We start from the raw sequence: 22,610 nt of genomic DNA on the forward strand, positions 1-22,610 counted from the left end.
TTGATTAGTGAAAAATAGAGAACCTTTACGCTACTTTTTATTAAGAATTTCTTGAAAAATGATGTTTGGCCTGGCTTTTGCTTTTAAGAGGTAGATAAAAGAAAGGGCAGGCCGAACAGGTACTTAATAACCAATTCAGCCCCCCTTCATTGCACTGATATGGCTGTAGAAAACGAAAAGTCAGCTTTCATGCCTATAAATAAAGGGAATCATTAACCATTTGAATCAAATTCAATTATCTTAATCAATCTCAGATAATTAAAAAATGACCTCCAAAGATCCAAGAGTCGAGAAGGGGAAAGAGGCAGCCTCCGAAGAGGAGGAGGTGCCTTTGAGTGTGAGGGACCAGTTGCACATATTTTGAGTGTGAGGGACCAGTTGCACATATTCCAGCAGGAGATTCAAGTCCTCATCGACAACCTGATGCAAAGGACTTTTAACCTGGAGGCTGCCATCCTGAGCAACGAAAAAATTCTCACCGAGATAGAGTTCAAAATAGATGAACTTATGAAGAAATGAACTACGATTTAATTTTTTTTATATCATCTCCTTGTATTTTCGGGGGGGGGGGGTCTTTTTAATAAAATTTGAATAAAATTTATAGTAATTTTTATTTTCATTGAGCATATATTTTGTTGAGTTATTTTCTTCGTTTAAGTTATATTATGCTGAATAATTTCGTGAGTGGATGTTAGGCATTGGGTGACCTATTATTAAGTATTGGGAGAGTAGGTTATACGCGGCGCGTGAATTATGCTATGCATATCTTCTGTTGAGACATTGCGTGAGTGGTTTGTATGTATATGGAATAGAGTACCTATGGTGACTTGTTGTTATGTTTTACGTGACGTTGGGCCAGTACGTGACTGTTTAAGTTGGCATAACGTGAGTGGATATTAGGCATCAATTGACTTATTATTAGGTATTACGAGACTGGTGGTGCGTGACTAGTACAGTTCACCTCTTGTTTAGAGGCTCATTAGTCATTGGGTGACTTATTCTTAGGTGTTGCAAGCATGGCGGTGTGTGACTGACTTGTGCAATTCATGTGTTGCTTTGAGGCTTTTGTTCAGTAGTTTTTTAGGCAGTGCGTGACTGGTTTTTATATATTGCGTTATCTATTGTAGCGAGAGTGGTAGCGCGTGACTTGTGCAATTCATGTGTTATTTTGAGGCTTTTGTTCAATAATTTCTAGGCTTGTGCATATATATGGAGTCTGATCGTGGATTACTTGTGTAATTCACCTTTTGTTTTTTAGGTGGTAGTGCTTATTCTCTGCTTCGCCCGTAACCGGAGGTTTGAAACCCCTCAACAAGTAATCCACGGTCAGACTCCACACATATGTACCCTATGAGAATGCATTCCACTCGTCGATGTTCTCGACCAGCGACAACAACCATGGAACCACAGATCGTCTGTAGTCTTGATCGAATAAAACATTGATCGTGATCAAGACGAGGGCCATCTTGCTCGCGTCTCCCTCCTGTTGAAACCGCCTTCCCTTGAACTTATCTAAAACCTGTTGGATCTTCACCTTCTTCCCCGGTCCCTAATATCTTAGGTGAATTCCTGAAACAGAATAATTAATCCAAGTGTGGAGCATGGATTATTAAGTAAATCAATATATATATATATTAAAGCATTACAATTGACCCAAAATAATACAGAATGAACCCATGCAGATAGATTTTATGCAGTTATGACACTCGTGCAATTTCCTACGACAATAGCCACGCAATGCCTAATCAATTAGTCACGTAATTACTAACATTAAATCACGTAATTCTAAGAAAAATTAATCGAATCACGCACACACTAACTGATAACATAGAAATTAGTCACGTAATGACCTATCAATCAGTCACGCTAAGTTGAACCCTTTTTCAATCACCCAACCCCAACGTGACCCCATGCCAAAATCCACTCACGCAAAAGGTGCCAACCATCTAAGCACACCCTCACTCACGTAATATCCAAACCCTCAACCGAATTCCTAACACATACATATCAACCAGTCACGCATGGTCGGTCACCTTTCCACCCCTAAACACCAACAATACCACCTTCATGTTTATATTCAAATTTTTCAAACAATAAAATATCAATATGGACGTGCAATATGTATAGGTTTATGCTCAAAAACCTTAACCCTAAACATGAACAATAACCATTCTATCAAAAACCTCCACATGGTTGAAAATAAAATAAAATAATTCATAATAAAATATTATACCTTTCTCAAGGTAATGTCAACTTCCTCACATTGCTCAATATGTGAATTACTTTTGTGCGAATAATAACCACTCCAAAATGCTCTTACCACTGCCAAAATGCTCGAAAATTGAACTGTCGAGGAATGCTTTTACAGACTTGCTTTTGAGGATATGTACGGTCTCTCGATGAAACCGTAGAGTTGTGGTTCACATAAAGGACACACTTGACCCGTTAATAGGTTTCGGGTTGAGGCGCGGAGCCTAACGAATGGGTCGGTTTCATTAAGGACAATTTTGTCTATTTTTTTTCTTAGCTAAAAACAGTTAAAATTATAAAGAGAACCATTCTAAAAAACGCCTTATCCCTGAGGCCTATTTATGAAAAGCACTCTAACTACAATGGTGATGTTAGATCCTATTTTTGTGTATAAATTTTTTTTTTCTTTGAAAAAGCTTTTGTTTAGATTCAAAAAAATTCTTGATTATTTTTCTGTAACTGAAATGGACAATATGTTAAAATGTAAAAGGAATAAAATCGAAAATTACGGGTAACAAAAGGACCGTTGTTACGGATATGTAATGCATTGGTGGGATTTTGTTGCTTAGTGTGGTTTGCGTTGTACAGGATTAATTTCGCATCTTCTAGATTTTTAGGCATCTAGATTCTACAAGGTAAAAACCTGACAAAAAACACGTGCATGCTTAAGCCTAAGGTTGGGTTTTGAAAATAAAATTGATAAAACCTGATAAATTGCTTAAGTTTTTTGTTTTGTTTGTTTTTTGTTATTGGATCATAGAAGTCAACTTCTTTGTGTTTATTAATGGATTCTCCTGCATTTAGTGACAGAAAGATAGAAGAAGAATAAAGATCACGTGATAAAATTGCTGAGGATACATCCATTAATGATTGTTAGTGAATGGAGTCATGAAATCTTTGCCAGGTTTAGATAAACAGATGGAATGAACAAGATTGCTAAGGTATCGTGGTAAAACGTGAGAAGATTAATGTAAGGTCAGCAACCAAAACAATGTTGGATGAAGTTATTTCAACATCCCGGATCTAATATGGTGGCAAATTCTTAAAGAACAGATACGCTGCATTCAATTTTGAGGGTGTATAATTTATATATATATATATATATATGAAAAATGGTACAAAAATTCTGTTTATAACAAAGCCAATTCTACAAGACGTTGACATCTCTTGAACAGCAGCACAATAGTGCGGCCTTTATGGAAAACCAGGAGAAAAGAATATAAATACGCAATGTGAAAATGAAAAAAATCTATATATGAAGCAAAAAGAAAGTTGTATCACCTTTTGTTTTCCCGACACCTCGACTATACTTACATGTTGGTTTTTTGACGTTTAGGTATAATCTAAAATTGACATGCAAGCTGGTTATCTCCTTTGGAAGTTGAGGAACTTGATACCATAGGCAAATACGAAGAAGAAGAGGAGACACCAGCCAATATGCGCCGCTGCAACAGCTGGAAGGAAGTCATATTCAAAGCCCAAGGTGCCTTTAAGGAAGTCCTTGACTGATATATCACCTTGTCCAGGGACCTCAACAAGAGTATTCTTGTCGCCCACTTGAGAAGTCACAAGCCCATATAGTGTCCAAGCCACGGGAGAAGCCCAGTAGTACCACCTCCACCATACAGGGATTTGCTGCAGTGGGTGAATAAAGTAAATTTTTTTTTCTTAAAAAAATTCTCAAGTGGATTAGGTTAGTCAAATAACTAGGTAATTAGAAAGAGTAGTTAAACTTTGAGATGACTTACAGTCCTAGGAATGAGAAAACCAGAGAACAAGTTCCAGAAACTAAGGAAGAAGGACATGACAATTGCGGCAATTTGGTGGCCCGGTGTTAGAGCAACAACCATCATCCCGTACAGAGTGAAGTAGACGAAGCATGTTAATATGTAGTAGTAGAACCATAAGAATTTTCCGACCTTCCACTCAAATCCGATCATCGAGTAAAGAAGTAAAGTATAAATGATTGTTTGAATTGCAGTATAAATTGTCTCTATGGCCACCTGAAGAATAAAGAATAGTTCTTACTTAGTCTAGCATTCAGTAGCAAGTCTGGGAACAATTAAGCTCCATTGAAGAGAAAGGGGACGAGGAAAACCAATCATGTTCTTTTGTACAAGTTAAATTTGTACCTGAGCAAATGCATAAGGCAGCTCAGAATACATCCCGGCTGCTCTTTCACGGTAGAAGACTGTTCTCTCTATTGCAACAACAGATTGCACAGCGGAAGCATTGGTTGCTCCAAGGAAAAGTACAGCAGAATACATTGCTCCAAGAAGATTCATCAGATCTTGTTGTTTGGTTCTGGTGACCAAAATATTTTTGGTTAGTCCCAAGTCTTTGCTCAATAGAAAAATATAAATGTATCCAGGTTCAGAAAACACATTGTTTCATAATAATAATACTGAAAGGTACCCATTGTATTAAATAAAAAACAAAAAAGGAAAATTCAAGACTTACGTTTGTTCTCCTTTGTTCCAGAAGATAAGACCAAATAAGATGCCGATGAATATCGTCAAGAAGAACCTGATGGCATTATACTGAGGGTTCCTCCAGTAAGACCAGTGCTGTTTCCAGAAGCAGGCCTTACACTGAGTAAGGAATGGCTGGGAATATTTCGTTGGGAAGAAGAGATCCTTGGAGCCTGGAGCTGGCGCGCTGAGCTCTTTGATAAGTTCCTGATTCCTCCTGAAAGTCACGCAAAGAAATTGAGTACAATGTAGTTGAGGGAAAAAATTTTACTGCCTAGACTCTGTCATTACAGTTAAACTTACCGATAAAGTGAAGAATTGGCGTAAATATCTGCAAAATCTACATTCAATTGAGCCTCAACTGGTGGAGCACTGACCTCAAGCATCCATGTAGCCGGATTGTGTCCATCCCTGATCTTTTGAACCCCTTGTACAGCCTGTAGTAAAAGATGCAAGTTAGTTCTTGTCCCATTTTCTCTTAGAGGAAATATTTAGCTAGCTAGTCTAATTGGGATGCACGGGACCAACATACAAAAATTAGAAATTCTCACCTCAAAATATTCTATAAGCTTGTGAGAGTGGCGACCAAGAGGTCCAGCATAAATGACTTGCCCTCCTCTTTTCATCAACAGTAACTGCAACAAGCACAATACCAATTTGAATGCAGGTAATATAAATTAGCAAAAAAGAAAAAAAAGAAAAGTGGCAAAACTCCCCAAAAGGAATCTAGCAGAATAAGTTTTACCTCATCAAAAGCTTCAAAGATGTCAATGCTAGGCTGGTGAATTGTGCACACAACAGTTCTCCCTGTGTCCACAGTGTTTCTAACTGTCCGCATAACAATTGCAGCAGCTCTGGCATCAAGTCCAGAAGTCGGCTCATCCATAAAGATGATAGAGGGATTAGCAACCAACTCTACTGCTATTGTCAACCTCTTCCTTTGTTCTGTTGAAAGACCATCAACTCCAGGAAGTCCAACTAAAGCGTTCCTCAGTGGTTTGAGCTCAACTAACTCCATAACTTCGTCAACAAACATCTATACAAAGACAAAAATTGAAAACGTACCTTAAAATAGGGACCTTGCGGATGAGAAGAGAAGAGAATTTAGTGGAATTGAAAGAAAAGATGTTTCTACCAACCTTTCTAGTCTTAGTGTCTATGTCAGAAGAAAGACGTAGCCAAGCTGAGTACAGGAGAGATTCATAAACTGTGACATTCGGGGAGTGAATGTCATTCTGTTCACAGTAACCGCTCACACGAGCAAATGTCGCTTGGTTCTTTGTGTAACCTGAGATACTAATATTTCCCTCAATGTATCCACCTGTTTTCCTTCCTGCTAAAACGTCCATCAGGGTCGTCTTCCCAGCACCACTGACACCCACCAATGCTGTCAATATCCCTGGTCTGAAAGCGCCACTAACATCGCGTAGTAGCTGAAGACGATCTTCTTCAATTCCTTGAGTCTTCATTTCCTGGTAAAGAAACCAAGATTTCACCTCAATGTTTGCTCATTAAACCAAAATATAATCAAGAAAATGTCAGTTATGAAACAGAAAGTGAAATGTTTAAGATAAGAAGTAACTTACCGCAGGCATGTCTACATAGTAGTTAATATGGTTGAATGCAAGTGAAAGGGGTTGGAAAGGCAAAACCATTCCTTTTCTAGGTGCGTGTCCTGCAGCACCGACGATATCTGAAGAGTTTCTAACTTGCTGATTGGTACCTGTAACCATTGAGAAAAGTTAAGCACTCACAAAAAGAATGCATAAGTTGAATTAATATAGGCTTTGATGACAAATTCACATTAACTTTTTGAACTCAAAGCTCAAAAACGTTTCTACCTTCTGGTCTGCGCCCTGCGGAGTATGGATTTTTAGTCTTGTTATTTTCATTGTCATTGACAACTACCGCTTTGGAATCACCCAGAGCTGAAAATCAATTTAATCCGCATATAAGACGCGAGTCAATATTGAAAATTTATTCAGTATTCAAATACAACCAATTGAAGTGCAAATGAGAGAATGTCACTAACGATTAAGGAAAGTCAAAGCTCCAATGAATAAAATGTTGAAGACAAGAGAGAACGCAAAGAGTGCTCCAACACATATCCAGAACCAATAATCCTCCGTAAAGAAGCCTCTAGTCTTCAGAAGAACTTTCCCCACTGTTGGTGCGTTAATTCTGGTGTCATTGTTTTTCTGCATCGGATAATTGTTTCTAAGATATTCATTATGGCTTATGGTCCAAGAAATTATAAATGCCTAATCAAAGTTTATATAACTATATGCATTAAAAACAAAACATGAAGAAAATTGAACTTTTAGAAGATCTTACTGCACTCCATCTTGCATCGAGGAATTCGTTCATGACTATGGCATTTTGTCCATACATCATAGGAGAAACATAGTAGCCCCAGATCATCCATGGTTCGATGTCATCTACAAGTAGAAAAGGTGTTAGAATGCTTGAACTGAAGCAAATAGATGCAAAATAAGAAAAAAAAAAAAGAGTCAAGGGAGAAGCTGAAACTATCATCTAATACTAGTGGTTAATATCAGACAATAGGAATATCAAGTTGCTTTGCTAACAACATGCCTTAGCGCTTTAATTATAAACATGCTTTAAGAATAAAGAGAGGTAACCTACTTACCTTTGGCAACAATGAAACCTCCAAGTACAAAAACCAATAGCAAGGTGAAAGTACCCAGGGTGTTTGCAACAACTTGTGTCCTTCCTACTGCAGCAATGAACCTAAAGAGGGACAAAGCCATCTGATGAATGCCAAAGAATGCCAAGAACTGTCGGAAGAACCTGGAGATATAAAAGAAAAGAGATGCTCAGTCAAAAAAACTACTATAACTATAACGTCATTCAGTTGAATCATCACTAAAATAGTAACATGATCATCAAGACCTTGTAACTTAGAGAAATGGATTGCTTCAATGTTGTTTACCTGCTAGCAGCTGGAGCAAAGCCAATTGTGTAGTATGTCAGAGCGATCCATATCCCAGATTCCATAAGTGACAGTGGGATCCTAAGGACCCAAATCGGTAGGCCAAATGCCCATGCAGGATAAAACAAGAAATCCCTTTGTTTATAGAAGACAGGAAGCCTGAAAACAGTCATTGCAAGTTCCGCCATTCCATTGAACATCACATTGATTAAACTGAAAAATAGGGCTCCAAAAAATTTTTGACCATCTTCCAAAGTGCCCACTGGCATTTCTGTTCTCAAGTATACAGTCAGGGCAATCAGTGACATGATTGTTATCTGGACAGTCTTGAATATATATACGAAAGAGTTTCTCTTCATTAGCAGCCATTCTCTTGCAAAGCATGCCCTGAACAGTTCCCAATTAGAAATACCATACTTTTCAGTAACTAAAGCAGCAGGGTGGGTTCTTGATTTATCATAGGGAACTCTGAGGTCTGATGCAAGCTGCTGGCCAATGTGGAAGGAACTGAAGCCGTGGACAAAATCGGAACTTGAAACATATCTGTAAGGTTGGTTCTTTTTGAACCAATATTGTTCTTGGTCCTTCTTGGAAGTTACTTCTTGCAGAAAGTCAGCAACTCCTTTTCTTTCAGGGCACTTGAAGCCCATGTATTCAAAGAAATCCAGGACATTCTCACGTGGACCTTGGTAGACAATCAGACCCTCTGAAAGTACAATAATGTCATCGAAGAGATCATATGTCTCTGGAGCCGGCTGTAGAAGAGAAATGACCATGGTTACATCCATGATATGAACCATTTGTCTCATGAACTTACAAATCTGGAAAGTAGTGGAGCTGTCCAGTCCTGTTGATATTTCATCCATAAATAGAGCCTTTGCTGGTCCGACCAACATTTCTCCTGCAATTACGTCAAATAGAAACTATTAGACTAGCAATGCCTTAGCAAGCACAAATGCTTATATACAAGAACTGAATGGTGGAAGTAAATCATTAAGAAAACGAATATGGTAGTATCATTCTTCTGAGTAGTTTAAAAAAGCCTGGGCCAGGAAGAAAAAGATTGCTACTATGTCTGATGTTATAAAATATTTTTGAAATCTAGGCTTTAGATAAAGATAAAAAGAGAATTAAAAGAATGCAAAAGAACCATCTACATCAGACATGGAAACACGACTGTTTGTGAAGACTATTTAGGAATTTTTATTTTGGCCAGGAAGTTCATTTAGGAGTTGAGTACATAAACATTATGCAGCTAAGCAACTTCATCAATATCTTTATCTTGATATCTCCATGTGGACTCCGGAGTGACTTAAACTACAAGAGCAATATGAAGCACATTTAATTCTTCCTATGTTAGGGAAAATTGGCAAGCTTCAACTTGTTCAGCAGAACATACCTGTGGTCACACGCTTCTTCTGCCCTCCAGAAATACCCCTACGCATCTCATCTCCAACCATAATATCGGCACAAATATCCAACCCAAGAATCTGTTAGACATTCTTACAAAAATCAGCTCCCTGTAATTAGTCTGTCCTACAGATAAACAAAGAGATGCACCATCTGGAAATAAAGAAGACTAACCTTAAGAATATAATCTGTCACCAAGCTAGTTTCTTGGCCTGCCAGTGCTGTGGCTTTCATGAATGCATCAATCTCAGAATCTGGCTTAATTCCGGCTTCTTTCTCTCTTCTTGAGAGCTCCGACAGCATTTCATATCTAGTACCTACACCCAAACAACGTCCCGAGAAATCCAATGTCTCCCTCACTGTCATTTCACCATAGTGAAGATCATGTTGACCGATATAAGCACATGTCCTTTGAGGAACAAACTCATTCAATTCGTGACCGCAGTAAGTGACTTTCCCAGATGACTGTTCACAAAGCCAAATTATTAGGAGAATTTTTGAAATAAACGTATAATAATAGTAACTGTTTAAAGAGTAGGAAACTCACCCTTAGATCGCGGTCAAGCTTTCCAGCAAGTGCCAATAACAATGTTGTTTTTCCAGCGCCTGGAGGACCGAGAAGCAGAGTCATCCTGAAATTTTTCATACAAATATTAATTGATTTAATGTTATAAACTACTACATGGTTAAAAACAAAATCAAAATAGAAGTATCCATTTCATCAAATCGAACATATTAGCTTTATCAATGGGAACAAAAGAACACTTTCTGTGCAGGAAATTGTATATAAAAACAAATTTTCATCTCCAAAAATTGTATAGTATATGGCACTATTTATTACTGATATTGCCCTCTGCTTGTGTATAGGTCAGTGAGATCTGGCTTGTCCATTGATACTTTTCAGATCCAAAATGACAAAAGAAAGAAAAAAAGAAACTGGGACAATTTCATGGAATTACCTTGAAGGTTTAACTATGCCGCTAACATCTTTAAGTATCTGAATCTTTCTCTTCTTTGATGGTGCAAGCCGAACCAATCCAAGAATGCTCTGTTGGTCGGGGAAAAAAATTTGAAACACAGAATGAGGATTACATTAAAAATTGAATTGATTAATTGAAAACATCAAAATTTTGAAACACACTACTATAATAATTTCAGATTCAGTTAAAAAATGCCTGTCTGAACTGACCAACTTTTGCAATAAATAAGCAAACTCGAAGAAAAGAGTTTTAAATCTCTAATGAGCTACTCTGCACTGGGAAAAACAAAGACTTGTCCTCTGTTTTGGATAAGCTTTTTTTCTGTCTACTTTTTAATAAGTAAATCCAAAGAGTCTCTTCACTATATATTTGTAAAGTTTCAAATTTAAACAAATGAGATGCGAATGTTCAAAAAGAAAGAGAATAATACCTCTATTGTGTTCAAGGTGACATTAAGCAGGGTAGGAAGAGCTCTGCTCCCAACATAAACATCTCCTTCAACTGCCAAATGCTCAAACCGAACTTCAATCTTTGGAATCTCAATCCCAACTCTACACCAATCAAAACCTCATAAATCAAATCAAAACTAATCCAAAAATCAAAATAATAAAAAAAAAGACCCCAAGAAAAAGTTTTTTTTTTTTTATTTGTCGATTTAACTTACCTATCAGTTCTGTCCCTTAATCTCCTCAAAAACCTTTCATTATCTTCTTCAACAACTTTCAGCATACTATCCATCAACTGCTTCTTATCTTGCAACCCAAGCTTAGTAACATCAACTTCATCATGAACAATTCTCCCATTATCAAGAACTTGTCTCAACATCCCTTTTCTCAACCGATCATACGTTGGTAACCTTTCGATAGCAGCCCAACGTAGCTCTTCCTCATCATCTTGACGTCCACTCCTGTTAAACACTTCTGGTGGAGGTTGCCAAACCTCCCTGAAGCTGGCTGAGGCCCAGCTTCTATGGCTGCCCGATGCCGCCCAGCTCCTTCTGCTGCTCATCGACCTTGCCAGATCATCTCCAGCTAAAGCCGACGCCATGATGCTATATTATTCTGGACACAGGCTAGCAGCTTAGCTTGGTTAGTATATAAAAAAAAAAAAAAGCTCTCTCAGTTATAATCTGAAAGAAGATTTACAACATGATTTCTTCTTTGGTTCTGGGAAAAAAAAACTTTGAAATGAAAAGAAAACGTGGGTTCTTTTCTTGTTGGGTGGGAAAACAGAGAGAGAAAGGAAGCGTACTTAAAAAGAGAGTGGAAAATGAGAGACAAAGAAAGAAGAAAAGATCAAGTCAAATGTTTACCGGCCATGGCTGGCTCCCAATGTTTGAATAACATTACAAACAGGAACCTCCAATGGTGATTGTTTGATCCTATCTCTTTTCTAGTCATTTTTGTTTTATAATCTTGATCTTTGAAACTCTGTTTTTGCTTACGATACACTGCATGGTTGAGAATGTGTGATTGATCCTTTTTTAAGAGTTTTTTTTTTTTCCAAAGAAAAAAAATCTGATTCAGTGACTAACTCTTTAATTATGTCGGGAAGTGTCATGTGGACAAAATAAAATAACAAAAAAAGAAAAAGAAGGAAATCGCAATTTGCGGCTAATAAGAGGACAGTTTTTAAGTTTTTAACGGATATATAATGCATGTGATTGGCGGTGTTTTGTTCCTTATAGTGGTTTGCGTCGTACAAGATTAGTACGCGCCTTCTAGAAAGTCATATATTTACAAATTTGGGTACTTCTAGAAGGTCAAAACCGAATAAACATCGACGAAAAGGGAAACACGTTTGCCTAAGCCATCCGCTTTGAACTGTTTGTAACACTGCCCTAGCTCCACCTCTTTTTTTATTTGATTTTATTATTTATTCTTTTTCTACACATAAAAAAATTCTCACTTTTCCTTTTTAGTTATATTCTGGGAAATAAAAATTAGAGTAAATTTCCCCATATTACATCACATTTTATTAATCAAATTGTTAACGCATACATGTATTTTCTTAAATAAAAAATTAATTGTTAAATAAAAAAAATACAATTTCTTTTGCATAGATCGAAATTTTGAGAACAAAAATATGATGTTTGAAGTTATAATTACAAAAATGATATTTTAGGAATATTTAAGAGATGATTAAGTGCACTTTATTTTAAAAATTGACCTTCCTTCGTTTATAGAAATTAATTAAAATTCTCACGTTTTAGCATATAAATAATGATGGAGATCCTCATCCAACTAAACATCTATTTCTACATTGAATGATATTGTCTTTAAAACATAATGCTACTATTTACCAGAAATTCATTACATCTTGTCATTAACGTTATTAATAACCCTATACTGAAAATTAATTAATTTCATCTTGTCATTAATGTTATTACTAACTCTATTCAGATAATTAATTAATTTCATCAATTGGTAATAGATATACACACAAAAACCTCTATAAATTAATAATTTTGATTAAATAATATTTTTGGTTAATCCCAACTTGGGATCAACGTAGTAAATTAATAATTCGTTAAATTTATATAATAATATAATTTTAAAAAAATTAATAGGTCTCATTTTGATATATAAATTAATAATCTCTTTATACATCAAAATTATATATATACATGACTCAATTAAGAGGTCTTTATAAATATAACTCCAATGTTAGTTGTTTTTTGTTGAAATTGATATCTTTTTGAATCTCATTTCCAACTTTTCTTAACACATTAAGAAGCTTTGGTGTAGTATTCTCTTGTATTATAAAAAAAATTATGCAATGTGATTATTGCTTTTAATGCATTTATGTGTGAAACAAGCTCTAACACAGAATTATCGTTTTCAACTTCATCTTCTTTATCATTTTTCATATCGTCAATAATTTGCTCGTCACGAATAATGATAATTTGTAATTCAATAATTAGATAATATTCGTATAATCACAATACACAAATACATATATTAAATTTAATGTTTTTAAAAAATAAAAAATACCTTGATAAATTAATTTTTAATTAATTAATGTATAATTAACAAATTATTAATTTATCAATTAAATAATATCTCGATTAATTAATAAATTATCATAATTTCAAATATATTAATTTAAAGAGTTTTTACTGTAGATATATCTTGCTACATTATGCTATATTTTAGTATGTGATACTTGTAAAACCATTTAATTACTTTTTTTTTAATTTTTTGAATAAGGACCATTTAGTTGATTAATTTTCCTAACAAAATTTGGTATATTATCAAAGAAGTTCTCCTCTAAGTTTTGAAGACTTATATAGGACCAACTTTAAGCATTAGATTTATAATATAGGGTAAAATACTTTTATCTCTTAAATTTTGACCATAATTTCACGCGGATCCACACTTCGTCTCAAACATGTATAAGACAAATGTGAAATGTCTAAAATACATTTTTTTTCTTTTTCACTATTTTCCTTTCTCTCAAGTCAGCTGACGATGCTCTTTTACGTCGACCCACCCACGGTCGAATCTGGCGCCCTTGTGGCCAAATCTAGTAGCGTCGAAGAGCGCCGACGAGCGCAATGGAACACCAAATCCGACATTCCCATGGTCAGATTTGGTCAAGGAACATCCAGTAGATACTTGCTATGCTGTCTCCCATCACTGTTTGTCATCATTTGCCGTCTCCGTATTGAAGAAAATTTAGTAAGAGAAGGAGAGAGAATGCTGGGTAGAGAGAGAAAGAAATTGTATTTGATATAGTAGTAATTTTTAAAATTAATGAAGAGCAGAATTATCCTAAAAATATTATCACGTAACGAATATTGACAGTTAACTCTAACAGCAAGACTTATGTATATACCGAAATATATTCTTTTGGACAAATTGTCTATTTTGAATACTAATAAATCTGTATAAAATTATAGTTAAAATTTAAAGATGTTAGGGTATATTACCCTACATTATATAGGATCAAGCTCAACTTCTTTTTCTTCCTTTAAACAAATTGTCTGTAAGGAATATTTCCAATGATAATATATTTGAACATTTTTATAAGGTTCAAATTTAGTATTTTACTTAATATGATAGATCGAATTTATCACTTATCTTTTTTTAAAATAATTTATCACTTATCTTTAAGTGGGTACAATTTTAGCACTATATTTTATAATTTGATTAAAAAATAATTAAAAGTTAATGATAAAAGAATATTGTTTGTATATAGAAGTATATTTTAACTTTTTTACATTTTTTAAATCAAATTAAAAAGTATATTTATAAAATTATACCCGTTTAAAAATAAATGATAAATTTAATTCGTAACCTTAAGTAGAACAATAAGTTTGACTATTATTTAAAAATAAATAAATGATTGGAGAGAACTTTATTAGTAAGTGTTGGAAAATTAAAGCAAACATTTTAGTTTGCTACGAAAGTCTAGCGTCGGGGAATCTCCAACTAATGAAAAGGAAGTTACGCTGTTCTAGGTGGTGGTATACCAAAACTTAGAATCTTTTTCCTCAAATGTACAGTAATAAGGATCGGAACAAAAGTGTGGATCAAAACAAATCGGTCAAATTATGTAATTAGTTTTTATATTCTATTAAAAAGATAAATTAAACTTTTATATAATAATTTTTACAATTGAATCTTTTTACTTTTATAAATAGTAAATGTTAACGATATTAATTTTACTTTGTTAACTGTACTAACAAAAACATGATTTCACTATGGTGAACATTGATTTTGTTGAAGTGACATTGACTAAGTTGACAGAATATAAATTTTTGAGAGTTTTGAAATAAAAAATTAACCTAAAGTAGTTAATCAATTCTTCTGATTTCTGTTAATGAAATCTTTTCTTACAATTAAACCTTCTGTACGACTCAAATTGATGTTTTTTGTTTTGAGCTTACAGCTCGTTAGCAAAGGATTGGGTTCAAAGGCGTGCATGTCCGGGATATGGCTCACATGCTAATCTGGGGATAAATTGGAACCCGAATGGATGCTTGAGCCCTTTGATATCAATGGATTTTGGTAGTATTGAAGCCATTAAGTTAAATATTGCGATGAGAAGGTTGGGTTTTCAAGTAAGCAGAACAAATTTGATTGTATTAAATAACTTTGGTGGACGAAAGTCTTCATATTAAATTAAAGTAAGCAGTCCCAGATTGAGACTTAAGACTTAATAGTAAATTGATAATTGAAGCAAACAAACAAAAATAAAGTCTAATTCTAGGCCGGCGATAGGCAGTAAACATGGTTTTTACTCGTGAACCCTTCTTTTTCCAAATATTCAAAATTTGTTGCTAGCGCAATTTTATATATACATTAGATTATAGCCCGTTGCACACAGGTCTCTTTCTATTTGTTTTTTTCTTTCTTTTTCTATCTCCTTTTTCCATGCCCTTCACATGGCAAGAGGAGAAGCCCCTTTAGGGCTTCTTTTTAAGTATGCTATAGATAACCAAGTCAATATTCAAGATAAACAAGCTACAGAACATCTAGAAGCATTTTGTTTTGTTCAATCTGTTTGGGCCACTAATTGTTTATTACAAATTGCTTTTCAAAAAACAATTGTTTATTATAATTTGATTAATTCTAAATAGTTGGGCTTAAGGTTTTTTAATTTCATAGGATGACGTATGTCTTTGTTGGTCTTTGAATATTTCCTTACAACTCCTTAGGATTAGGACAATAAATATTAAAAGCCTATAATTAAATATTCAAATAGGTTTTTTCATTGAAATTAAAAAAAAAATTATTAAAATTTCACTCTTCTAACTTTCTGAGAAATAAAATCTTATTAAATACATAATACCATTAGTTGATGAGAAATACTTAAGAATTAATAGTATTGTGAGAATCGAAAAAAATGATAAAAATTAAAATTTATTAAGCACATAATTAGATAAGTGAGAGAATATATCATTTTATTAATTATATTGATTTTTTCATATTTTTAATGAGAAATGAGATAAATAGTAGAGAATTAATAGGTATGTAGGAAGTGAGAGAAAATTAATATTTGTTAGACATTTAATTTAAAAGGTGAGAAAATAAGTAGATATTTTATTAATTATTTTAATTATTATATATTTTAATGTAATTAATTATATTATTATAAAATTATAGAGCCTATAAAAAATTAGAGCCTAGAGTAAAAGTTTTGATGACTTTATAGTATAGCCGGCCATGGAACTCATTCTCCAGCAACTTGTTTATGAAAGATTAAGCTTACTTATTTCCTGTTGAGCAAAAACAAGACTTTTCCTAACATTTTTATTTGCATTTCTGTTAGAAAATAAATTCATAAATAAATTGTAAGTGTGACTTATATATTTATCTTTTTAGTTTTTTAATTGGTATAATGCTTAAATAAATCTCTAAGAGTGTGCTTGGTTTGGGAGAATGAAATAGTCATTCCTCCCCTATTCTCATTCATGAGATAAGGCTGCATTTGATTTAATAGAATGATTATTTTTCAGAGTAATTATTCTAAGAGAAGCCTAAATAGCCATTATCAAAACCCCATTGGTAATGGCTATTCCAAATTATTGAGAATAAGAAAAAAAGTTGACTAGACAAATATACTTTTTTATAATTTAAAAAACTATTTTATAAGAAAATACTAAACCTATTTTTTTCTCTCTTTCTCTCTCCTTCTCTCTCTAAAGCACAAAAAGCACAAAATTTTTTACTTTATTTAAAAAAAAGGAAATGAAAATATTTAAATATTATTTAATATATTAATATTATTTAATTATAATAAATATTATAAAGAATATTATTTAATATTATTATTTGAATATAATAAATGTAATAAAGAATATTATTTAGTATTATTTAAATTTAGTGAAGATTATATTTTGTCTTTTAATTTTAAATATTATTTTNTTTTATCTTTTAATATTAAATATTATTTAATTATAATAAAAGGTTTAATTATCTTCTAATACAAAAATATTATTAAATTATAATAAAAATATATTTGTATTTTGGTGAAAATATTATTTAATTATAGTAAAAGTTATTTTGATTTTATTACTTAGAATATTTTTATCTTTTAACAAAATAAATCTTTAATTTTAATAATGAGTATTTTTTTCTCATCATAGTATTTTTGTTTTTTAATTAAAAAATCTTTAAATTTTAATAAAAGATATTTTTATCATTTATCTATTATTCCTTAATTATTCTTAAAATTATTCTTGCCAACTAAACAATGGAATAAGTAATAAGAGCAATTTCTATTCTATTCAATTCTCATGAACCAATCTACATAATAGTTATTCTTCTCTTATTCTATTCCCTTGGAATGACTATTCTATCCCTATTCTATTCCTTTCAGTGAACCAAGCATGTTGTAAACTATTTAAAAAAAAAATCAAATAAACCTTTATTCTTTTATTACGTCCAATCAAGTCTTTATATTTTTATTTTGGATCAAATAAATTTTTGTGACTAATGATTGACTAATTACCGTAAATCAAAATACCACTTATCATTTTATATTTACATGACATTAACATGGTATTGTTGTGAAAGGTGAAAAATATCACATAGTTATGTTATCATATTAAGTTAGCATGTTATGTCATCATCAATTATGATATGTTAATCTGTCAAATCATCATTAATTATGATATCTAAGTATGTCACGTCAGTATCACACGATATAAAATGACAAATGACATTTTAATAAGTCAATAATTAGTTATAAAAATTTATTTGATTCAAAATAAAAGTATAAAGACTTATTTGACTCAAAATAAAATATAAATGTTTGATTGAATGCAATAAAAATATAAAGATTTATTTTAAATTTTTTAAATAATATAAAAAAAATTAAATATTATATCTTTAAAAAAAAAAAACAAATCATGAAGTGAAATAATGGTTCTCGATCTCTTTGACCCTTCTATGTTACTTATTCCCTTTCCTAAACTAACCCTTTTCTTAGTATTAAATACATAGCATCATGTCTCTAAGACAATTAAGCTCCAAACATTGGCTACTCGGCAATGCTTTTGATAGGTGCATCCATGTATTCGGCTAGGTTTGTATTGATTGTTAGATGTCATTAGTAATTTATAGATAATTTTTATAAAATAAAAAAATGCATTAAAAGGTATATACGCATCTTATGAATTGATTTAATCATCATTTCTATGGAAAAAAAAAGGGAGCCATCCAACATTGATGGAAACATGGTACCGGAATAATTCTCTTATAAAGCACTATGCCATCTCTGATTAGACAGTTTCCACTTTATTTCTTGTGAAAAAGGAGAGAGTGGGTGGGCTAAATATTCAACGTCGGCTAGAAAGAAAAAACGAGGCTTGTCCTGTCGTCTATCATGGAGATGCATGCAGGCAGCTATTCTAATGCTAGCTTTAAGCAAAAGTCAAGCTAATGCCAAACTTCTTCACACTCAATCTGCGTGTCGCTCACATCATAATTTGGCTGTGAGCCATTGCTGTTGCGGTGGGGCCCGAAACAAGTATTAATGGAAGGAAAAGAAACTGGCAAAAGCCAAAAGGAAAGAATGAAGGAAAGAAAAAAGGGACAATTTACAGTGCTGGAACTTAAACTCCACAAACTGTTGACTTTCTTCAAATCTTTTTTGCTCAGTAAGTATCTTTGAATCTTGATCATTTGCAACCGTAACGAACAGAGGCCACTCGCTTTTTAATCTCATAAATCGAATCTGAGCAAGTGGATTGCATTGAGATATTGGGTTACCTCATTTTTTTCTTTACTTAACAATACTATTTATATCTCGAGATGACAACGAAGTACATTATGGTTGAGTTGATTTAACAAAAAAATGAAAATTTTCTTTGGGTTAATTAGTTTCGAAATGTTTAGCTTCTCGAATTAATATTGAATAAGTTCGAGTTGATAAGTTACATTAGTATTATTATTTTTAAATATAATTTTATCTATCTAGTCTTTCTTTCAAAGTTTATGCTTATTAAATTTATAATATGCAAGAAAATTATATAACTAGAAATGATTATGATGAAGTATTAAATTGTATCTTTTCCGGCTATTAATTGGGTTTAATTCAAGTAATAAGGTTGTATTGGTTTGAGTGAAGATCTTCGGCTCAAGTTGTAGAATTTCTTTTATAGATAAAAAAAATTTATATATTTCCCTAGCTAGTCACTAACAACAAGGTAAGACCCTCGTAACTAATGAGAATATGAAAATTAAATCTAAAAAAAGTTGAGCCTAATTAATTAACCCTAATCTTCCGTTAGATCTAGAGAATACATGGTTAATAATTTCGAGTTTCCAAAAAGATTTAAATAGTAAAAAGATCTTTACACTATAATAATTTTTTAACTAAATTTCTTTTTATTATATCCAAATTAAGTCTTAAATTTTTTATACTCAAATAAACTTTTAACAATTATTAAATTCAAAATTGACCCAACATTTTATACTCGCATGATATATGACCAAGTAAACTGATCAATCTAATTCAAAATCATAATAACTCAAACTTAACACTAAAAATATAAAATTTAATTACTAGTTTCATTATAATCCGATCTCGAAATAATTTGAATTTAAAATAATTCAAACTCGATATCCACTCATTTATCACCTCTGGGCACTATATATTCAGCTGTTAATGTCAGCTGACAACAGGAACGGCTTACATTTTCAAAGTCCCCCCCTAAATAGGAATTCAGAGACGCCTATATGCAAATAGTCGTATGGAGTTAGTTAATTCTGGCAACAAGCAATACTGAATTATATTAGGGCAATGCAAAGCCAGATTGACAAATAATAAGGTCTAAGAAAGTCATACAAATCGATTTTCCTGGTCTACTTCTCATTTCTTATTTGTTGAGTATTAACTTTTTCCAACAAAGTGTGCATTTGCCATGTGCCAAGATGACAATATTTTTGCATACCATGCAAGCACATTAAGAAATATTATGTATATATAAATATATACTCCCTCTATCTTATAAATATTGTCTTAATTTTTTAATTTTGACTTTAATTATTTACATATTTGAAATCTACTTTATTTATAGTTTTGAAAGAGTAGTTTTTTCAAATTTTAATTAATAATATTTTATAAATAAAAAATGATCAAATTTAAAAAAGTTAGAAAAGTCAAACATAGAGTCGAAGGAGTATGCACTTGTTAATGTTAATCAAATTTTTATCTTAGAAAACGTCTTTTCATTTAATACATTATTTTCACCAAATTCAACCAAAGACAATTTATTAATTAATTAAAAAAATCTTTCTACAATAAAATAGTAGTCATACGTCTTTCTCTGCTTTTTTCAATATACTTGTCGTAACGTGCGGGTCCGGGAACCCGACCGCTTGACGGGGGTGTGAAAACTTACTAAAAAAAAAAATTAACTAGGAGTCGCCACCAATCTTCTTTTTTTTTTAATAGGTGTGATTGGCCACCTATTTGACTCGATTCTAATCGATGCAAACTTAAATTAATTTTAAGCCCACTGAAAAGAACCTTAAACCGGTCTACAATTTTCTGGATCTAGGTTCGGAGTACGGTTACGCCCGGGGAAGGATTAAGNAGAAATATTTATGTGCTATGATATGTATGATGCAATACATATATGCTATGCTAATGCAATTATTTATTTTTTATTATCATTAATTATTTTTGTTTTATTATATATTTTATTATCCTATTTCCTATTCTTATTTCTTATTACTATTATTATTATTTTTATACTTTACATTTTTATAGTTTATGCCACTTAATACTCAATGCTTAATTTTAAATTAGTTATTAATTTATTTATTTACTTATTTAATGTCATATATATTGTATTTTCGCAAATTAATTATTTATTATATATTTGAATTGTTATCACTTCATCATCATTTTATTACTTATTATTTATTTTTATCAAGTAATTTTATCAAGTAATAATTTTTGTGGTATAATCAGGCTCTTTATTTATTAAGGATTTCGGGATCTTAAAAACGAGGCCCTCCCATCATACTGGTGGAGCCTTGGTTTGAATTCCGAGCCTAGGGAACATAAACTCGAGATTGCGACTTCTCGCATCCCGATCGATTATCCCATCATCAGCATGTTATACTTGTAGCTAACATTATAGTATTTTGTATTTATCTTATTATTCATTATCTTTTTTTTATTGAAGAGTTAATTATTATTATTTTAGATTGATTCCCATATCTATTTTATCATAATTATTTTGATACTTAACATAATATATTTATTTATATTTATTTATATTTACTTTTTATCTCTATTCACTAAATATATATTTTAATGTACATAAATATTTCCCATGCTCTTTTATATATTTTATTTAAGAATACCTCACTAATAGCCTAATAATTTTCAATTTCACTTACTTATTCTATATGTAGCTCTTTAACTTACTATTTATTTCATTCACTTATATATATTTATTTAGCAATCTGTTTTTATGTTTTGCATATTTACTTCTCTCACCCTTGCTAAACATTCTCCTACCTTTAAATTTTTTTATTAGCTATATGTATATATTTTTATTTTTATATTATATTATTTTTATATATAGATTTATATCTCTCTATGTATATTATCTTCTTTGTCCTAAAAATAGTATCTAAAAGATTTTTGAACCTTATGCTAAAGTAAACCAATCCTAATCTTGAAAGACATTCTTCAAAAATTTCTAGGGGATTGTATTAAAATATTTTCAGATTAATCATATGAATCTTAAATTGAATTTTATAGATTAAATCCAAACAAATCAAACCATAATAACCTAAGCTATTAAATCATTATGAATCAATTAGGCAAAGGAGTGAAGCTTTCCTTACCTGATCCCACTAAATTAGTTCAATCTGGAGCACCAAACGACGTCGTATGGCTCAGGGGAGACGGACTCCCTTTTCTTATTTTTCTCTCCTCACTTTTCAACTTTCTTTCTTCTCTCTATGCCGGCGGTACCTTCTCTTTTTCTTTAAAAATGCTGCCTTTCTCTTCTCTTCTCAAATCACCCCCCACCGGCGGCAAACACTCCAAATTTCACTCCTCCTACCGGCGGCAAACCACCAAGCTGTTGCTCCTCCTAACCGGCGGCAAACCCCCAAGCTGTTACTCCTCTCTCCGGCAGCAAACCTCCAAGCTTTCACTCTTCCTACCGGCAGCAAACACTCCAGATTTCAGTCTTCCTACCGGCGGCCAACCTCCAAGCTGTTGCTCCTCTCTAAACGGCGGCAAACCTCCAAGCTGTTGCTCCTCCTACCGGCGGCAAACCAGCCCAGATTTCTCTCCTCCTACCGGCAGCAAACACTCTCTCCCTCCTTCTCTATTTTTTTCTGCCCAGCTCTCCTTGCCGGCAGCAAAACGACTCTCCCTCCTTCTCTATTTTTCTGCTCCTTAGTTGCTCTCCATTGCTTAGAAAAGCTCCCCCCTTTTTGTTGCAGGTTCTCCCCCCTTTTGCAGGTTCTCCCCCTCCCATTTATACCCAATTTCTGGGCTCTGGAGGGGGCGCTCCACTACCCTGCCAGACGCGAAAAATTCGCGTCTGGCAGGTGAGAGAGGTGC

The 22,610-nt window shown here is 32.7% G+C and overlaps 1 protein-coding gene across 1 annotated transcript; it reads right to left on the minus strand.

Moving 5' to 3' along the window:
* LOC18598186 (ABC transporter G family member 39) lies at positions 3,364 to 11,539 on the minus strand. The gene is made up of 20 exons (XM_007027597.2): positions 10,729 to 11,539; positions 10,495 to 10,615; positions 10,044 to 10,132; positions 9,632 to 9,716; positions 9,259 to 9,549; positions 9,074 to 9,164; positions 7,675 to 8,575; positions 7,372 to 7,532; positions 7,056 to 7,159; positions 6,754 to 6,919; positions 6,563 to 6,649; positions 6,308 to 6,444; positions 5,861 to 6,193; positions 5,467 to 5,757; positions 5,273 to 5,356; positions 5,025 to 5,158; positions 4,711 to 4,938; positions 4,383 to 4,554; positions 3,999 to 4,253; positions 3,364 to 3,885 (listed from the first exon to the last, which is right to left on the minus strand). The coding sequence occupies exons 1-20, from the start codon at positions 11,109 to 11,111 to the stop codon at positions 3,616 to 3,618; spliced, it is 4,383 nt and encodes a 1,460-aa protein (XP_007027659.2). The 5' UTR covers positions 11,112 to 11,539; the 3' UTR covers positions 3,364 to 3,615.

The sequence above is a fragment of the Theobroma cacao genome, chromosome 5 (assembly GCF_000208745.1).
Source record: "Theobroma cacao cultivar B97-61/B2 chromosome 5, Criollo_cocoa_genome_V2, whole genome shotgun sequence".
NCBI classification, from domain to species: Eukaryota; Viridiplantae; Streptophyta; class Magnoliopsida; order Malvales; family Malvaceae; genus Theobroma; species Theobroma cacao.

Coding starts and splice junctions, on each gene's coding strand:
- LOC18598186 (XM_007027597.2), bottom strand. CDS start 11,111: ATGGCGTCGGCTTTAGCTGGAGATGATCTGGCAAGGTCGATGAGCAGC. Junction 6,920..7,055: donor TCGATGCAAGATGGAGTGCA/GTAAGATCTTCT, acceptor TATCCGATGCAG/AAAAACAATGACACCAGAAT. Junction 4,939..5,024: donor GCCAATTCTTCACTTTATCG/GTAAGTTTAACT, acceptor CGTGACTTTCAG/GAGGAATCAGGAACTTATCA.